The sequence below is a fragment of the Miniopterus schreibersii genome (genome assembly GCF_964146895.1).
Source record: "Miniopterus schreibersii genome assembly, chromosome: 3".
Lineage (NCBI taxonomy): Eukaryota > Metazoa > Chordata > Mammalia > Chiroptera > Miniopteridae > Miniopterus > Miniopterus schreibersii.
Window position 1 is genome coordinate 27,780,276 of NC_138103.1, and position 17,822 is coordinate 27,798,097.

The following is a 17,822-nucleotide window of genomic DNA, read 5'->3' on the forward strand; positions in this document are numbered from 1 at the left end:
TATTACGTAAGGTTTTCTTTTATTTAAAAGATCATTCACAAAATACCATATCCATAGATTTACTTTCTGTCATATAGCTGAATGTGTTAAGTGTTTGGAATTCCATTCTTACATTTAAAAGTCAACTGGGTTGCCCAGAAGTTTAGATGAATTTGTTTTGTTCTTAATCTTTTTTTCCACATTGAAGATATAAGTAGGTCATCTGAAAGCATCAGGTTTGGTTACAACCACATAATGCATGTCTTTCTTAAGTATTGGTGTTACACAAATGGTTCTTATTTCAGAAGCAAAGATGACAGGTGGAAGGAAAGAAGGGAGAGAGTTCTGTAAATTGCTGAGACCTTGTAACAAAGACAGAGTGGAAGCCAAGGATGCCAGCTAGTGACTACTACCTACGCGGGCCAGGATACCCCTCAGTCATGCTGGTGAGGATCTCTTTTCTCTAGGGCTCTAGCTGCTGGCTTACCCTGAATTTCTCCCAATGAAACAAGTGGGACTCAGGTGCTAAAGAATTTGTCTGCACATGGGTGTTCAAGCTCAAAAGCTATTGCCTGGCCCCCAGCCCTGGGTTAACACCAAACACTGTGGGAACAATGGACTTTGTCCCAAAGATGAGACCTAGTAACTTACAGCCACCCACCAATTATTTTAAGGTTCTTGATAGCTCTGCATAGTAAAATTCTCAATTCATCAAGTGAAACAGAGTAAAGTGCCAGATTCTAGGCCCATTTTCATTATAAAATTAAAGGGTGGTGGGAAGCACAGCACCTCACTGTTAAACTAGGGAACAGATAAATGCAAAGGAGAGATGCAGAATATACAGATAACAGGGATTTGGAAAGAGCAATGTCCACACTCTAAAGCTAGCCCAGCACAGCTCTAACCATTCCCACCCTTTAGTCTCTTGAAGCATCTGTGCCCAGTGGAAAGGAAACCAGCAGCAGACAGTTTGATACATCCAGCCAGATCGAGGAACCTCTGATACAGCTGGTGAAAGGAGGGAACCAGTCTGGACAGTGTCAAAAAAGCAACAATATAACGTGTGAACACAAGTAGTGCATTCGACTGATCTTCCATGTAAACTCTCTACCAACACCTCACATTACCCTTTAGGTCTCACTGTTTGAAATTTGAGCCTATTCTGCTCAAATAATCCATTTGGGGAGGGGGCAAGAGAGATAGTACTACCTATAAATAGGGGTGGGAGGAAATTTGCAAGAATCAACAGATATTTTATCCTTGTTTTGAAAACAAGGTGCCTCAAAATCTGTATGTTGATCAAAGCTGAATAAAAACAAGATCCTATCCAACTGGTGACTTCTTTTCTGGTGTGTGTGTGTGTGTGTGTGTGTGTGTGTGTGTGTGTAAAAGCCACAGAAATACAGAACTCAACATGCAGGTTGGAAGAGAAGCACTGAAAAAATCAAAGGAAGTGACTGGAGTTTGGCCAGTGTGTTTAAAGTAAAAAGAGAAAGCAAAGAAGAAAAATGAAACAGCACCTCAATCCAAAGAGCTCCCACATGGTGGCTGCCTTTGTCCCTTTAGAGAAACTCATGTGCTGGAAGGAAACGAGGAGCAAGAAGGAAGGAGGACAGAAGGAAACGAGGGAAGGAGAGGCAGGAGAAAAAAAAAGCACGGAACAGGCACTAGATACAGCAAAGCCAAGAATGTACTAAAAACCACTTGTTAACTGCTGACATGCACTCACAAGCTCTGTTTCCTTTGTAAGAAAGGACGACAAAGGTCAGGTGCAGGAATGGTAACTGCAGGACTGCGGTCCGGGGGCTGGCCAGGCGGCCTCGCTCTAACTGCCCCCGCGCCCCATTCCCGCCCAACCGTGAGCTCATTCTTGCTCCTTGTGAACAACTTCCTCTCTGGGCCGGGCTCCCCCGAAGATAGCAGAGTTGGGATTGGCTACTTGATTGAGGGGCGTTGCAACTGTTCGAGGTTTAAGCTGGAGCCTTGGTCTCTGTGCTCTTTCCTCTGGGGGGAAAAAAAGGTTTATAAAGAATGGATCCCATTCCCATTGGGCAGAATGACCAAACTGATGCTGATCTCTACAGCCCAACCCAGTTTTGAAAAATTAACAGCCTTGAAGAACTATTCCACCCCTAGATACACTCATAAAGGTAAACTTCCTATTTAAGACTAAGAGTGGTCTACAGTAACAACTGTGCATGGCTTAAGAAGGCAAATGTCCATGCGGTACAGTCAAGGTATCATGAAAAGGTACCCCCCATTTACAAGCTGTCGCCGTACCTTCTGTTGGTTCTCTGAAATCCATATTGGACCCTCGAAGGGGAGGGCCATCTCTGAAACGACTCCCCATTGGGGGGCCCGTTCGCCGGTCACCTGGGCGACTCCCTCCCCTGCCTCCTAAGAAGTCGTCCCTGAAGCCTGAAGAAGAAAGATGACACTGAATTACTTTTTAAACCACTGTCTCAAAGTTGATTACACAGCTTGAGTAAATTGTTTCTGACTTCAAAATTTTAAGTTCTTCAGTTTGTCCAGCATCTGAAGTTTTTCCAAAGTACAGTGCATTGAAAATGAGTCCAAATGTGAAACTGTTTGGTAATTTCAATGCTAATAGACTTTTTAAATAAAAAAGACTCTTAGGAGAGAAAAATTATATAAGCCGTTTAAATTCTTAGCCTGTAGGAAAAGTGGAAAACACTATATGAGGTCATATTCTAATATGGCTTAAAATAATACAAAAATCCTCAAAGCACATTTTATTCTGTTTTCAATTATAAATCTATACAGTTATTAAAAGATAAACCTGAAATTTAGAAGTTACAATTTAAAATGCAAAGTCACAAGAAAAAACTAGACACGAATACAAAATAAAAATACGAAGTCACCTCTGGGTGACACTCCCCATTTTCCTGTTCCTGCTGCGTTTCAGTGTGGATCATTCTAAAAGCAAAGCACCTGTGTGGTAAACAAAGCAGTTATAGGAGTAAGGCCCACTCCCTAAAGGGGGCAACAGTGAAGAGCAGAGCACCTCATACACAACCTGTATCTCACCTCCTCTGGTGACAAAGGGGTTTCCCCCATTCATTTATGTATCTGCTAAAACAATTACCAACAGAAGTAAAATGCACCTCATTTACAAATGGTAAGAGTAAGTTACAATCTTTACCAGTGTGTAGAAGAAAGAGTATTTTCTCAATGGACTGAAGAAGCTTAGGCTTTATAGTTTTGTATTTCAGTCCTTCAGTTACTGGGGTTTAAGCTAATTAACCTTTTAACAGTATGGCCCATTGAAATTAGAGTTAACTTCCAGTAAAAATGTACATAAGATTGTAATTGAACAGAAGTGCCTGCCCCCTTTGTTTAAGCTCTCAAAGGTGACTACTTTGACTCACTCTAAGGATGGTGCCAGTGCTTAAGCTTTCTAGGAGTGTATCTCTGAGAAGAATCCTGAGCCTGAGGCATTCTTCTATAGAGCCGGTCCCCATTATTCAGAGATTTTCTATTTGCAAATTCATCTACTTGCTAAAATTTACTTGTAACCCCCAAATCAATACTTGTGTTTTTGCAGCCATTCAGACATGCACACAGCAGTGAAAGATTTGAGTCGCCCAACTCTAGTGTTCTCAGCTGAGTGAAACAAGGCAATACTCTGCCTTGTTTCAGCTCATACTGTAAATATATCCTTTCCACAACCTATTTCGTGCAAGGTTTTTTTGCTCGTGTTTTTGTTGGTGATTTCTGTTTAAAATGGCCCCAAGCCCGGCCAACATGGATCAGCAGTTGAGCATTGACCTACGATCCAGGAGACTGTGGTTCGATCCCCAGTCGGGGGTGTGCGGGAGGCAGCAATCAATGATGACTCTCTCATCATTGATGTTTCTCTCTCTCCCTGAAATCAATAAAAATATATATATATTTTTAAAAAAAGGACCCCCAAACAGTGCTGAAGAGCTGTCATAGTGTTCCTAAGCATAAGAAGGCCATGATGTGTCCTAGGGAGAAAATACATGCTAGATAAGCTTCATTTGGGGAGTTATAGTGCTGCTGGCTGTTGAGTTCAATGTTAATGAACCAACAATATATAATAAATATGGTGTCTTTAAACAGAAAAACACATTAAACAAGTTTAAGTATACATCTGCTGACAAAATGCTGTGATCAGACTCAAAGGAGCCTAACCTTGTTATTTCCCCTGGGAAATCAGTATTTGTTAATTTGGTATTCTCGTTGATTCTATAGAACCTAACCAGTGCATATGTGGAGAATCAACTCTATCTGCAACAGTGGTACTTTCCCTGTTCTTTAAGGGTGGCAAGGATTTTGGAAATATATCAAGTTATTTAAAAGCCAGTTCAGAGACTGAGTTGAACAATATCCATTTTAACAAAACAAGCAATCAAAACAATTCTAAAAAAAGATTTAGACCAAATAGGAGCACTGCTTTGGGGGAAAACACACTGGGATGCATATAGTCAAGCATAAGATTCTTCAGTCTTTTAACCTGACACTTTCCCTAAACTAATCTAAACTGTGAAGTATACCTTTCGGTGTGAGTATGAAGTTACTTTCCTTTAATGAAGTTAAATAGTTTTTGCTGCCAGTGTTTAGTAAAACAAATCAGCTCACACCCACAATGACAAGGCAGATAAACACAACTGCTATTTTGTCCAGGTGTATGAGACAAAGTATAGTAAAACACCAGTGTACATTATCACAACTTCATTTCAGAGTATCTTATGAGCACTGAAAGACTATGAGAAAAGCAAGGCTGACATTAACAAATATCTTTTAATCAATCTGATGAGAATTCCAGGAGGCACTATTCATGAGAACCTTCTGAATTTGTTTTTTGGTTTGTGTTTTTTTATAAAGTTTAGTTTAACACACTGGCTATTTCTGGTGGTGGGACTTTTTAATTTTTACTTGATGCTTAAAATTTTTTTTTAACCAGCACATATCATTAAAAAATAGCATCATTCTTTTAAAGAGTAAAAAATATCTATTTTCATAAATAATGTATACAGGCATTACTCTACCATGTGGGCACTTCATCAAAACATTGCAGTTCACACCAAAACTGGTGGGTGGCAAGGCAGTTTCTCTGGCTATGTTCACTATATGTCTCTGCTTAAGAGTGAAAGCCCAAGCTATGCCAATTTTAGAAAGGCATTAGTTAACTTTCACGGTTCCAAAGCTACGAGCTCCCTGTGCTCTTTCCATAGTACCAGGAAATGCACAACTGGCAAGTCAAAGACCACCACTCACCAAGCCACTAACTGCTGCACCTGGATTGGCTTTGAGAAGACACTTGTTGCATGTTTCAATCAGAGACTAGCTTATACATAAAATTACAGGTTTACTGGATTATACTGTACTTTTATGAATAAGCTCATTTCTAATTGGCTATAGGACTTTTAAAAATTAAATTATTCAACAGATATAAACAGTCATCTGTTTAGCTAAAGCAGTACTGGAAATAAATTTAAAAACTTTTTAGACTCAGAAGACACCTTGCACCAGTTTCTCCATACTTACCCATTACTTTATAGAGTTTTGTTTTGATTAGGGGAAGGTGAAAGGGTCGGTGGCTGCATGTGTTGATGTTCACATATATTGAAAGAGTACTGAAATAACCTCGTTTATAGGAAAGAAAACACTTATTTTTAATTTTCTACCTTTCTGTTACAATTGACATTTTTACCACATATGTGAATTACTTAATTAAAAAAACAGATGAAGAACTTTAAGAGATCTTTCAAAGCATAGGTGTGGCATGCAAACTGCCCCCTTGAGTTGAGCCAAGGAGGCATCTATTGGCCTGCCTTGATAAGTTAAAAGGAATGGTAGGCCCTGGTCTGGTAGCTCCGTTGGTTAGACAGTCATCCCGATACACCAAGATTTCGGGTTCAATCCCGGTCAGGGCACATACAAGAATCAACCAATGAATGAATAAATAAATGGAACAACAAATTGATGTTTCTCTCTCTCCCTCCCTCCCCCTAAAGAAAAAATAATAGGAATGGTAAAGTGGATCATTCCCATCATAAAGGTATGAGTTCTGTGCCCCTCAAGAAAAAAGCAGGTCACCAGGACTCTTTTACCATCTAAGAGGGAGCCATCATGAACCACCAGTTATAAGGCTTTTTGTACGTTTCTAGCACCTCCATACTCTATCTAGAAGTAACGAACAGTATTTCTATTTGTGCCATACACACAAGAGCCACCAAGGAGTTTCCTTTGGCTAGACCCGGAGAAGACTAGAAAGACTACTGCATGAGACAAAGTCACTGTGAGAATGAAGAGTCGGCTAAGGAAAGGTAACAAAACAAGGTGGATCAGCCTAACTTGCCCACGGTGTAGAACCTTTCAGGCCCTACCCCAAGTATTTAGGTTCTAACAGAGGCTTATTGCATGCCTGGGTACCTTTTGGGAAAGTTTCATTTGTCAAAGGAACTAAAGAAGTAGTCCGGCCAGGCCGGCTCCTTACAAGAAATGTACAACAGCAGCAAGGCCACTGAAAAAGGTTAAGTGGTGATACTTTAAATACTGATACCGGAATTGAAGTCATCCCGGGACTCCCATCCACCTCTAGATTCTCGAGAGCCACCCATTCCTGAGGATACACAAAAAAGATAAAGTTGAGGTTGGATCATTACCTTGCTGCACACACATGGAAAAATTCACTGGGACGATGTACAACTCATGTGATGGGAAGTTCAACAAAATTAAAAGTTTTTGCTGCCAACAGAAAAAACAACCCCAGGCTTGCAGAAGCATCATCCATTCTAAGATTTTACATTTATTAAAGCTCACAAAAACCTATCAGACCTACAAGACAGAGTTCTATTAGTAACCTTCCAGAGTTGTAACCAGTAAGTTTAAATTTTATGCTCAGTTTTAGAAGAACCAATCACCTCTGTCATCTGGTCCACCTTTCCTGAATCCAAAGCCACCTTTATCTTGTTTTCTGCCTTCTGCAATGTCCACACGAAGTGACCGATCACCCAACAGCTAGTGATAAGGGAAAAACAGTGTAAGTATAAGCAAGAAAAAAACCTACTAACACGACAGAGAAAACATGAACATACTTACTGCACCATCGTAGGTCAAGGCTTCCTTAAGGGAATCCACCTCGTCAAATTCTACATAGCAGAATCCTGTAAGAGAAAACAAACTCCATTTCCTCAAGAAATTATGGGTTAAAATATGGTGGGATCCCTATTTGTATAATCATCCACATCAGAACTACCACTTTTGTTGCATCTAGATAACTGCAGACTAATAGAGCCTAAAAGAACATGTTTTACTTTTCAATAAATAGAACTTGATTGGTACCCCTCCCTCTCAGATATATTTTATCAGGAAGTGCTAATCAAACAGGCACTAAAGCAGCAGCTGTGTTTTTGTAAAACTTTCTTCTCCTGTGTTTTTAACCATATTAAAATCTTTCTTGGATCGCTGCAGTTGTTGGTTCTGATTTCTGAATGACTTTAATATACCCTAACTGGGGTTTTAACACAGATTTCAAAGTTGATACTGATGTGCTCTGAAGGAGAGGCTGAAAGTGCCTACTCCTACTTAGGTAGTTGGTATAAAAACCTCTGAATAAGCCTTTCTTTACACGCAACACTCTTGTCCATGTTCCTTCTTTGCCACCTGGAGTCTACATCTGGGTTAAGTACTTCCCCTGCCCTACTATGCTCACACGGCACCCTGCACACGCCCACACCTGTCAGAGGATTCTCATCCTATGTGATAATTATACTTTACCTTCAAAGCCCACTACACCACAAGAGCTTTGAAGGCCTGGGTCCAAACTTTCCTGTTCACCATTTGTTCTTTAAGTACTTACACAAAGAATGTACTGCTTGGCTGGGGAGTGTCCCCTGCCCTCCTGCCTTCTTCCCTAAGTGGATTCAATGTTTAGAGAAACTGAGAAAACCACTCTAAAGCTCAAAGAGGCAACAACCACCCAGTCACACATCTCACCCTAGAACTGCTGAAGATGATCCTCTATGAGACAAAGTCTAAAACCTGCCACCAACTCAGCCTAAAGGCTGGCTTATTTTTACCTTAAGTTTGAATTCCTAATGCTTGTTAGCAAGCAAACTGGGTGGGACTGACTTACAAGTTTAATCATTATATTTGTTTTCATTGTTTGACCACTTGATAACAAAGTTTCAGGTTCTAAAGTCAAAAGGCTTTCAAAAAGTTAAATATCACTACACAGAGAACCATGCAGATGAGCAACACCTCTGCTTTTTGTACAGCTCCTCACTGTAAGTCACCATAGTGACTTTCCTTACTGTGGATACACTTATGGATAAATAATGTAAACCAAATGCCCTTGTACCTTGTATCATGCACTTAATGATCCAGGCACATTTCCCTTCCTACAGCCTCGAAAGTCACATGATGATGCCATTTGATTCTCCCTCCTCCTCCTCCTCTGCTCAAGTGCCTGAAGATGCTAATCCACAGGCACTAACTTTATCTGAAATCTGAGCCAACCCTCTCCTGAACACATACTCTGAAGTCACAAATGTTTAACGGTAACATTTACTGGGTTATCTTTTGGATTTTACAATAAATATCTGAATTATAGGAAAACTACAAAGAAAAATGCATGAGTCAGCTAAGGTGAAATACACCTGAGAAGTCCTCAGATTTATCTGTTCACTTCTCTGCCACACTAACTCCTTTACTGTCAGACAACACTGCTATATAGGTCAGGCAAACAGCAGGTTTACTTGGATATATGCTACATATTTCTAAAAATTATATGATGTGTAAAACATTTTTCCTCAAGTAGAACTGAAGGCCTATGAGTTGAAAGTGCTGTTTATTTAGGCTACTTGGACCAAGCAAACATTTAAAACACTTTCATAATTAGAGCCCTGAGGTTCACTAACACATTTTGGTGTAGACCCTCCTCCCCCCTTACAATAATGTAAAAAGAATTTCCCCCAAACTCACCTTTGAATTTGTCTGTGTCTTTGTCTCTGACTAGTCGTACACTCCTTATGCTGAGATCCTTAAAGATAGCATCTATGTCGCCCTGAACCGTATTAAAAGGTAGATTTCCTACATATGCTGTGTAGGGGGGCTCTGTGGGCAGCTCCTTCTGGCTGCGGGAACCATGGCCACCAGCAGTGCCGCGGGACCTAGGAGGGGAAACAGACAGGATTCAAGTTTGCCCATGTGTTCCTGTCCCAGATCAGGAACAATAAAAATGCCTGCCAGGCAGCTACACTACCCAAGTGAATTGCTCCACTCTAATCTAGAAATTCTGAGTATTTCAAATACAGTTATATGAAAAAGGTACCTGTTTTTTAGTGACAGAAATGTCCACAGAATCACAGAAATCTATGTAAACATACATTTCTCTAGAAAATCAAATCCAAATAGAACATATGCTCCTATGGTTCTCCTGTATTCACTTACAATCAGCACCTGCAAAGTGTTTATGTTCTAAAACCTAAGCAAATGCCCTCCCTCACACCCAGTAATACTAATACATACACAAATGGACTGTCCAAGAGTCATTGTGTTGTACTCAGGAGGGATTACGGAAGCTGCTGAAGTTTACCGCATTCATATACAATTGTTTCTTGACATTGTCTATGGATAACAACACTCGAGTGGTTTACTTGTCCTTGGTTACAGGGCTAAAAAGTGGCAAAAGCAGGACCTTGACTGTGCCTCATCATTGATAACTTGCAGTTATCAGTTTAAATCCCAGCTCTGCAACTTACCAGCCATATGATCAAAGCTTACCTTCTCTAAGCATTTATTTGTGAAACTGGGTTAATACTAATAAAGACCTTGAGTTATTGAGAAATAACAAATATATGGTGCTTCAAACACTGCCTAACACAGTATATATGTAGAGAGTATCAAGTACCATTATCACTGCCAGCTACAAGCGGACCTATAGAATGTACACTAAGAGTAAACCCTAATGTGACTGGACTTTGGGTGATAATAACATCATGAATGTAGAGGTTCTTTGATTGTAACAAATGTACTATTTATTACTCTGCAAACAGGAGGCTGTGCATGTGCAAGGGCAGGGTGTATTTAGGAACTGTGTAATTTCTGTCCAATTTTGCTACGAACCCAAAATTGCTCTAAAAAATAGTCTATTAAAATGAATGAATGAATAGAAAGGGGAGCTATCCTTTACATCCATCAGTAAGAAATATCGGCTAATAAATGTAGAAGGAATTACATTAATTAGAAAATCACTACACTCTGCAATATAGTTAGTAGTAACCAATTCAGGTTAGGACCATCAATGGATGCCCAAACCACTGATAAACTGGTTTTTGAGGAATAAGATATTCACATGATCTCAAATTATCATCCCAGAGATTATTAATCTCAAGGGGGGGATAAGTTCCTTCTCAAATGGAAAAATCTGGCAGTCACCACCTTAACCAGGTGACTGAACTTAGTATCACTAATAATGAAACAAGCTTACATTATATGCCTTCTATATTGGCCTGGTTCTTCAAATATGTCAGTCAGGAAAGACAAAAAAGGCAAGGGAATAATGAAATGTGACAACCAATGCTACATGTGATCTTTGGATCCTGAAATGCACAGCTATAAGAGAAAAAGCAGATGAAGAAATTTGAATATGGCATGTATAGATATTACTGTATCAATGTTAAATTTCTTACGAGTGACCACTGGTACTGCAGTCAGCAGAATGCCCTTGTTCTCAAGAGACTTAAAGTATTCAGGGGTGATGTGTTGAGACAGCCAACATTTCTTTCTTTCTTTTTAATTTTTTTTGTTATTGATTTCAGAGAGAGGAAGGGAGAGGGAGAAATATCATCGATAAGAGTCATTGATCAGCTGCCTCCTGCACGCCCCCTACTGGGGATCGAACCTGAAAACCACGCATGTGCCCTGACGGGGAACTGAACCGTGACCACCTCATTAATGGGTCCACACTCAACCCCTGAGCAACGCCGGCCAGGCCCAACATTTATTTTCAAAGGGTTCACCATAAAAGACATGTGAGAAGGTATGTATATATAAAGCAAATGTGCAACCTGTTAATAATCTGTCAGAATCCATTATATCATTCCTTCAACTTCAGTGTAGATTTGAAAAATTTTCAAAATAAAATGTTTGCAGAACATAGGAAGGAAAAAATTAAAGAGGAGGGTATTTTTTCTTTTAAAATTAATATTTAAAACAAATGAGTCTCCTCACAGCAATCACAGATATGCTCAAAGTCACCCTTTTTGCAGGGGAAACAGGAACATTAGTATTGGAAAGCAACCGGATTTCCATATATTGCTAGAAGTATCATGAAAGAAATTCTACATCTTCCTTGAGATAAATTCCAGGTAAATATTTGGTAATAAATATTATTATTTTTTAATCCTCACCTGAGGATACTTTTTCCATTGCTTTTCAGAGAGTGTTAGAAGGAGGGAGGGAGGGAAGGAGGGGGACAGGGAGGGGGAGAGAGATCAAGATGAGAGAGAGACATCGATTTGCTGCCTCCCACATGTGCCCCGAACAGGCTGTGAATAGAGCCCGGGACCCTTCAGTCTGTGGGCCAACACTCTAACTGAGCCAAATCGGCTAGGGCAATATTATTCTTTTAAAAATTTATTTATTGATTGATTGATTTTAGAGGAGTGATGGAGGGGGAAGGAGGGAGGGGAAGAGAGAAAAACATCAATTAGCTGGTTCCACTTATTTATGCATTCACTGATTGCATCTTGTGCGTGCCCTGACTGGAGAGTAAGCCTGCAAGGTTGGTGTATGGGGATGATGCTCTAACCAACTGAGCTACCTGGCCAGCGCTCACTCTTATTCTTTAAGACAACATTTTTCTGAAGCAGAAGAACCAAGCCATGATGTAATTGTTAGATGACTAAAAGTTTTAAATTTAATAACAACTCAGAATTCTGCTACTTCCCAACAGAAACTATTAAGTATTGTTCTGCATTCTGTTCTAAGAACACCAGAAAAATAGGTTTATAAGTGAATTGCATCCCACTTCCCCCTCTCCAAAGCTTAGCAAATGTTACTTATTTTGCATTTTTAACACTGCTGATAGCATACAACACAACTGTTATTATCTTAATAGCCATAAAACCTAAATTATTTTTTTTTTATCCTCACCCAAGGATATTTTTTCCATTGCTTTTCAGAGAGAGTGGGAGGAAGAGAGGAAGAGAGGGAGAGGGAGAGGGAGAGGGAGAGAGGGGGAGGGAGGGGGGAGGGAGGGAGGGAGGGAGGGAGAGAGGGAGAGAGGGAGAGAGGGAGAGAGGGAGAGAGGAGAGAGAGAGAGAGAGAGAGAGAGAGAGAGAGAGAGAGAGATTGATTGATTGATTGGTTGCCTCCCTCATTCGCCCAACCGGGCCAGGGATCGAGCCTGCAATCGTGGTACATGCCCTTGGCCAAAACTGAACCCAGGACTCTTTGGTCTGTGGGCCAACACTCTAACCACTGAACCAACTAGGGCAAATCTAAATTATTTTCAATACGATACTCTTTGGAACTGAACAGTGAATATATAAGATACAGTATAAACATACAGGAAAATGTCAAAATGGAATACGAAAAATGAACACTTTGAATTCATTTATGCAACATTTATTAAATATTTGATGGAAACTAGTCCCTGGCCTTCAAGCACTCACAACTGAGTATCATCTACAAAACACAAATAACTGCGTGTGTTTGTGTGTGTATGTACATATACAGCAAATTCTCACTAATCATTGACAGATTCTGCGACTTTAAGCAAAACAACATAGAACAAAACCAGCTGGATAGCTCAGTTGGTTAGAGCATCATCCTCATATGTGCCAAGGTTGCAGGTTCGATCTCTGTCAGGACACATACAAGAAGCAACCAATGAATGCATAAACAAGTGAAACAAATTGATGTTTCTCTCCTTTCCTTTCTCTAGAAAAATCAATAAATATTTTAAAAAATATATAACAAAACTAATTTTGCCACAGGCTAATATAAACCAAGAGTTAAGTTTCTACAGCATCACACTGTTATTAAGAAACCACACTGAATAAAATGACTTTGAGGGCCTGCTGTATATGTAAAAAAAGCAAAAAGCTACAATGATTTTTTAAAAAAAAAATTTAAGGTGAAGGGGACAATATAAAGATGATAAATTCCATGTGTATGTTTAATAAATCAGGAAAATGGAGGGAGGAAGGCTTGCTAAACGGGCATATTAAATGTTTACATGAGAACTTATAAAGGGTGCTCCATGTAGAACTGAAAAGATAGGGTCGGATGACCTCTGATTAAGTATAGGGAGCCTGGAGAGCTTTTGTAAGAATTGCTGCTGCCTAGATGAATGGTAATAAGATGGTGGGGACACTACTAAGAATGTAGTAGGATAAGAAGCCAGCTTTGGGAAGATAGAAGAATTCCATTTTAGGGAAGCAATATTTTAAGTACCAGAGATGTGGAAAAAGCTAAATTAACCCAAGTCCAACACTTTGCTCATTTCACCCTAGCCTCACAAAACCACCATTGGCTTAATACTCTAGATCAGCGATTTTCAACTGGTGTGCAGCAGTAATTTTTAAAACATGCAATATCTGACTATTTAGTCAGGGGAAGTGACCTCTTTTCCCTTAGACTGTCCAATAAAAAAATGACAACAGCCAATACAACAATAGCTGTCCGGTATGAATAAATCAAAATTACACCTTTTTTTGGTCAGATCAGCAAAAAAATGTATTTTTTGGTGTGCGGCAGAATTTTAGTAATTAGTTTATGTATGCTATGATATAAAAAGGTTGAAAAATCGCTGCTCTAGACACTTCCAAGAATTACTGAAGCAGTCCTAAGTACTACCGTATCTGCCTGGGCAGCATGGCTCAGTGGTTGAACATCGACCTATGATCCAGGAGATTGTGGTTTGATTTCCATTCAGGGCACATGCCTGGGTTGCAGTCTCAATCCCCAGTAGGGGGCATGCAGGAGGCAGCTGGTCAATGACTCTCTCATCATTGATGCTTCTCTTCCCCCCCCCTTCCTCTCTCTGAAATCAATAAAGATATATTAAAAAAAAAAAAAATACTACCCTACCTGATGTAGTTAGTTCTATAGGACTTAGGTATTTCTTAGCTTTTCATTGAGCAGTTCACTGAAGACACTTCAGGGCAGTGGGACTGGGGCAATCTAGGTAGATTTCAGTCTATCCACTCTAACATTTATGTAGCATCTACAATGTGCCAGAAACTTAAGAGACAAATACCAGAGAGTGCATGTGCATATAATATACGTTGTTACCAACCAAATAAAAAAATCAAATGTCAGAAAAATTTCTGAGCTAAAATTCCTAGGAGATACCTTTGACATTAGTTTAAATTTCGAGGGGATTATTACTCAAACAAATAAGCTGTGTTTTATGAAAGCACTTTCTGAAACAGGTTAAAAATAACACATAGAGAAGACTCATTTGAGACTTTAGATAGCTTGGTGTGGGACCTTTTCCAAATCACCTCTCTCTACCTCAAGTTTCCTTGTCTGTTATATTTCAAACCTTTATTTTATAATGAAGTTTAAAATTGCCCATAAAAACACTTCATAAATACTGATTGCTTCATAGAAGTTTAATAACAATTCTGAAGTATTATTAGAAGACTAAACCTGCTCTAGGCTACACTGTTCGAGTGCAGAAGCAGGTGTACTAGCAGCAGTGAGTATCAAACAGGAAACAGATATAGATGGCAGGCCCCGGCAGACCCCCCGTGCCCATTCAGAATAGACACTTGAAGGTCTGTGCGGCAAGCTATCAGGCCATACCATACCACCTCTGAGCAGTGATCCTCCCTGCTCATTACTGTCCCTTGGGGACAGTCTATTGATTTTTAAAACAATGACAGTTTCTAAGGTAATAAATGACACCCTCAGTATTAGAAGATCTAACTTTCAACTCCAAGTATGACCAAAATCCTCTACAGACAAATCACTTTTCTTCACTCAAATCAACTAAATACCTGAATGTCCATGAGGTATAGGGGGCACAAACCTAAGATTCAGTTTCTGCCCTCAAGGAACTGGTAATCTGACAGAAGGGGGGGGGTGGCGGGCGGCAGGTGCCTAGGAAGGAGAAATTCCATTCCAAGCAAAGGACTGCAGAAAATTGAGGGGACAGCAATGAGAGCAGTCTATGCAGAGTAGAACAGGGACTTGGGATTCTACTTTCCAGATAGTAGATATGGAGAGAACTGAACTCTTAACGAGATGATAATGTGAATAAGCAAAAATATGTAGGGCTGAAAAGGGACTAAAGGGTGACCATAAGAAAAAATATAAAGATTAGAAATTATTAGGGCTGGGATTAGATCTAGTAAGTAGACGAAAGAGAAAATTAAGTATTCAAGACTTACTTCCAAAGTATAAAAGTTAATGAAAAATGAAGGACACATGCTAAGTTATTTCTGGAAAATTTTTTTACAAAGATTTCTAGGTGCATTAGAAACTATACACAATTTAAACACTGTTGCTGTCAATCTTATTGGACCATTAGGTGTTCTCCTTCTATTACCTCTAGGTGATAACTGAGATTCATTTCATTAGGGCTGATGAACAACTCTGGTCTTTCAGGTGCCATCCAGAAACATTAGTACATATAATTTGGCATGTGGCACTATGCTAGATCCTACAGAAAATCACAGTAAGACTGCCTTTAAAAGAGTAAAATACAAGTAAGCAACAAAGATAGAACCCATTGAGCATGCTTAAAAGAAAAAAGAATTGTCAAAATGTGTAACCTAGTTTCTAGACAATAAAAAAAGGTTAAGCTCTCAAAAGCCAAGTCCTTATTTCATTTACACTACCTATTATTAACATCTTACATAGTTATAATCATTGAACCAATGTTGATAGATTAACCAAAGTTCAGTTTATTCAGATTTCCTTAGTTTTTACCCAGTGTCCTTTTTTTCTATTCCAGGATTCCGTCCAAGATGCCACAGTAATTTTAGTTGCAGCGCTGTTTAAAAACTAGCCCCATACAACTTGAATTAAGGCACTTTATTTTCAAGTAGATCTCCCTCTAAGTATATGCATTTTCCAAGGCCTTCAATCAGCATTCAAAATTAAATCCTTTCATCTGGATAACTGGCATTTACTACCGGATGTGCACAGGATGTACACTGGGGGCGGGACAATGTCTACGGTGAATTCTTCAATGTGCCCTATCTCAAGGAGCTCTTTTCTGCTGTGAATGAGATCTTAATAATTCAATCACATTTATAAGATAAGAAAAAGCCTTGCAGGGAAATGCAAGTAGTTCTAAGGCAAGAACTCTGTGGTGTACTCTGCTTTATCTCCCCAATTATTTTATTATCTGGTACTCACCAGGGGTGGAAGCAATGAAGTCACAGGCCTAAGCAACTACTTTGGCATTGCAAATAACACCTCTTACCAATATGGGTATTCTTATTTGGAAAAAAATTTAAATACAACAGAGGGTTCCATGTATTTAGATGACATCTTTAGGTAAGTATTTTTCAAAAAAATTTTTTGGCTGTGACTAACACCAAGAAGTACATTTTATATCATGACTTAACACATGCATATATAAATACATGTCTACACATTAACTATACAAATAAAAGCTTGCCCAACAGCACTAACTCAGTAAAATGTACACTATTCTCTATTCTATTTCATCTTTAAAAATGCTTGTCAGGACCCACTAAATTAATCTCATCATCTACCAATAGGACACAATAGGCAGTCTGTAAGCTTTGTTTTAAAGGAATAGTGAACATAAGGGGAACTTCTAGTTTACATAGTCTTTTAGGGAATTTTCTTACTAGGAAAAAGGCATGTATCATAATATACTAAAGTTTTGGATTCCCACACATTTAATGAAAGCAAATAAATAGGTTATTAATAACTTCATGTGGGTAAAAGGTTACTCAACCCAAAAGTCCCAGATTCTCCAGAGGAAATAAAATCTTAATCTCAGACCTATTTATTGGTCCTCAGAGAAGAGTGCCACAAAAAACATTTGTCTTAAAGCTACGGTGTAAACTATTTCTACGGATTAGTTCTGGACTTTACAGGCCAAGAGTTCTTTTTTCCTAAATTAGAATGCTTATTATTTGATTTGACATTCTACAATTAATTTTTAATGTGAAAAGCTTCACATTTTCATTCAATGTTGGATTTTATATGATCCACAAACAACTTAAAACTAACTACACAATCTACTTTAAAACCAATTATTTAGGTAACTACAAAATGCCATAGAAAGACCACCTCCATTTAAAATCTAGAGTTCATTTTTTAAAATTTTTTTAATTGATTTTGAGAGAGAGGAAGGGAGAGGGAGAAACATTGACGTGAGAACAAAACAGCGATAACCTGCCTCCTGCATGCCCCCCTACTGGGGACCAAGCTGAAACCTGGGAATTGAACCAGCAACCTTTTGGTGCACAGGATGCTGCCAACCAACTGAGCCACACCAGTCAGGGCACAAGTTATTTCTTTAAAACACATATGTATTAAAAAAAACACTTAAGCCCCTGGCTGGTGTGGCTCAGTTGGTTGGAGTGTTGTCCTGTTCGACGAAGGGTAGTGGGATCAATTCCATCAGGGCACATATGGGAGGCAACCAATCAATGTTTCTCCCTCCCTTCCCCTCTAAAATCCATTAAAAACAACAACCCCCCCAAAACATATCCTCAGGTGAGAATTAAGAAAAAACCCTTAATAATTATGTATGTCAACATCAGACTTAATTTATACCTACTTCACACATAATTAAAAGTACCTGGAGGAGGGGAATACCTGGGGAGGAAAAAAGGGCTATACATACTCTCCCT

At 39.2% G+C, this 17,822-nt stretch overlaps 1 protein-coding gene across 2 annotated transcripts in view; it reads right to left on the reverse strand.

Annotated features, from left to right (window-relative positions):
* EIF4H (eukaryotic translation initiation factor 4H) overlaps positions 1-17,822 on the reverse strand; it is a 23,644-nt gene continuing 5,822 nt past the window's right edge. The window contains exons 2-7 of one of the 2 annotated variants that reach the window (XM_081131768.1): positions 8,953-9,140; positions 7,069-7,133; positions 6,891-6,987; positions 6,530-6,589; positions 2,260-2,397; positions 1-1,983 (exon numbers count right to left, since the gene is read on the reverse strand). In XM_081131768.1, the coding sequence (XP_080987894.1) occupies positions 1,844-1,983; positions 2,260-2,397; positions 6,530-6,589; positions 6,891-6,987; positions 7,069-7,133; positions 8,953-9,140 (688 nt within the window). In that variant the 3' untranslated portion in view covers positions 1-1,843. The remainder of the gene's footprint in view (positions 1,984-2,259; positions 2,398-6,529; positions 6,590-6,890; positions 6,988-7,068; positions 7,134-8,952; positions 9,141-17,822) is intronic. The other variant, XM_081131769.1, reaches the window with a different exon arrangement.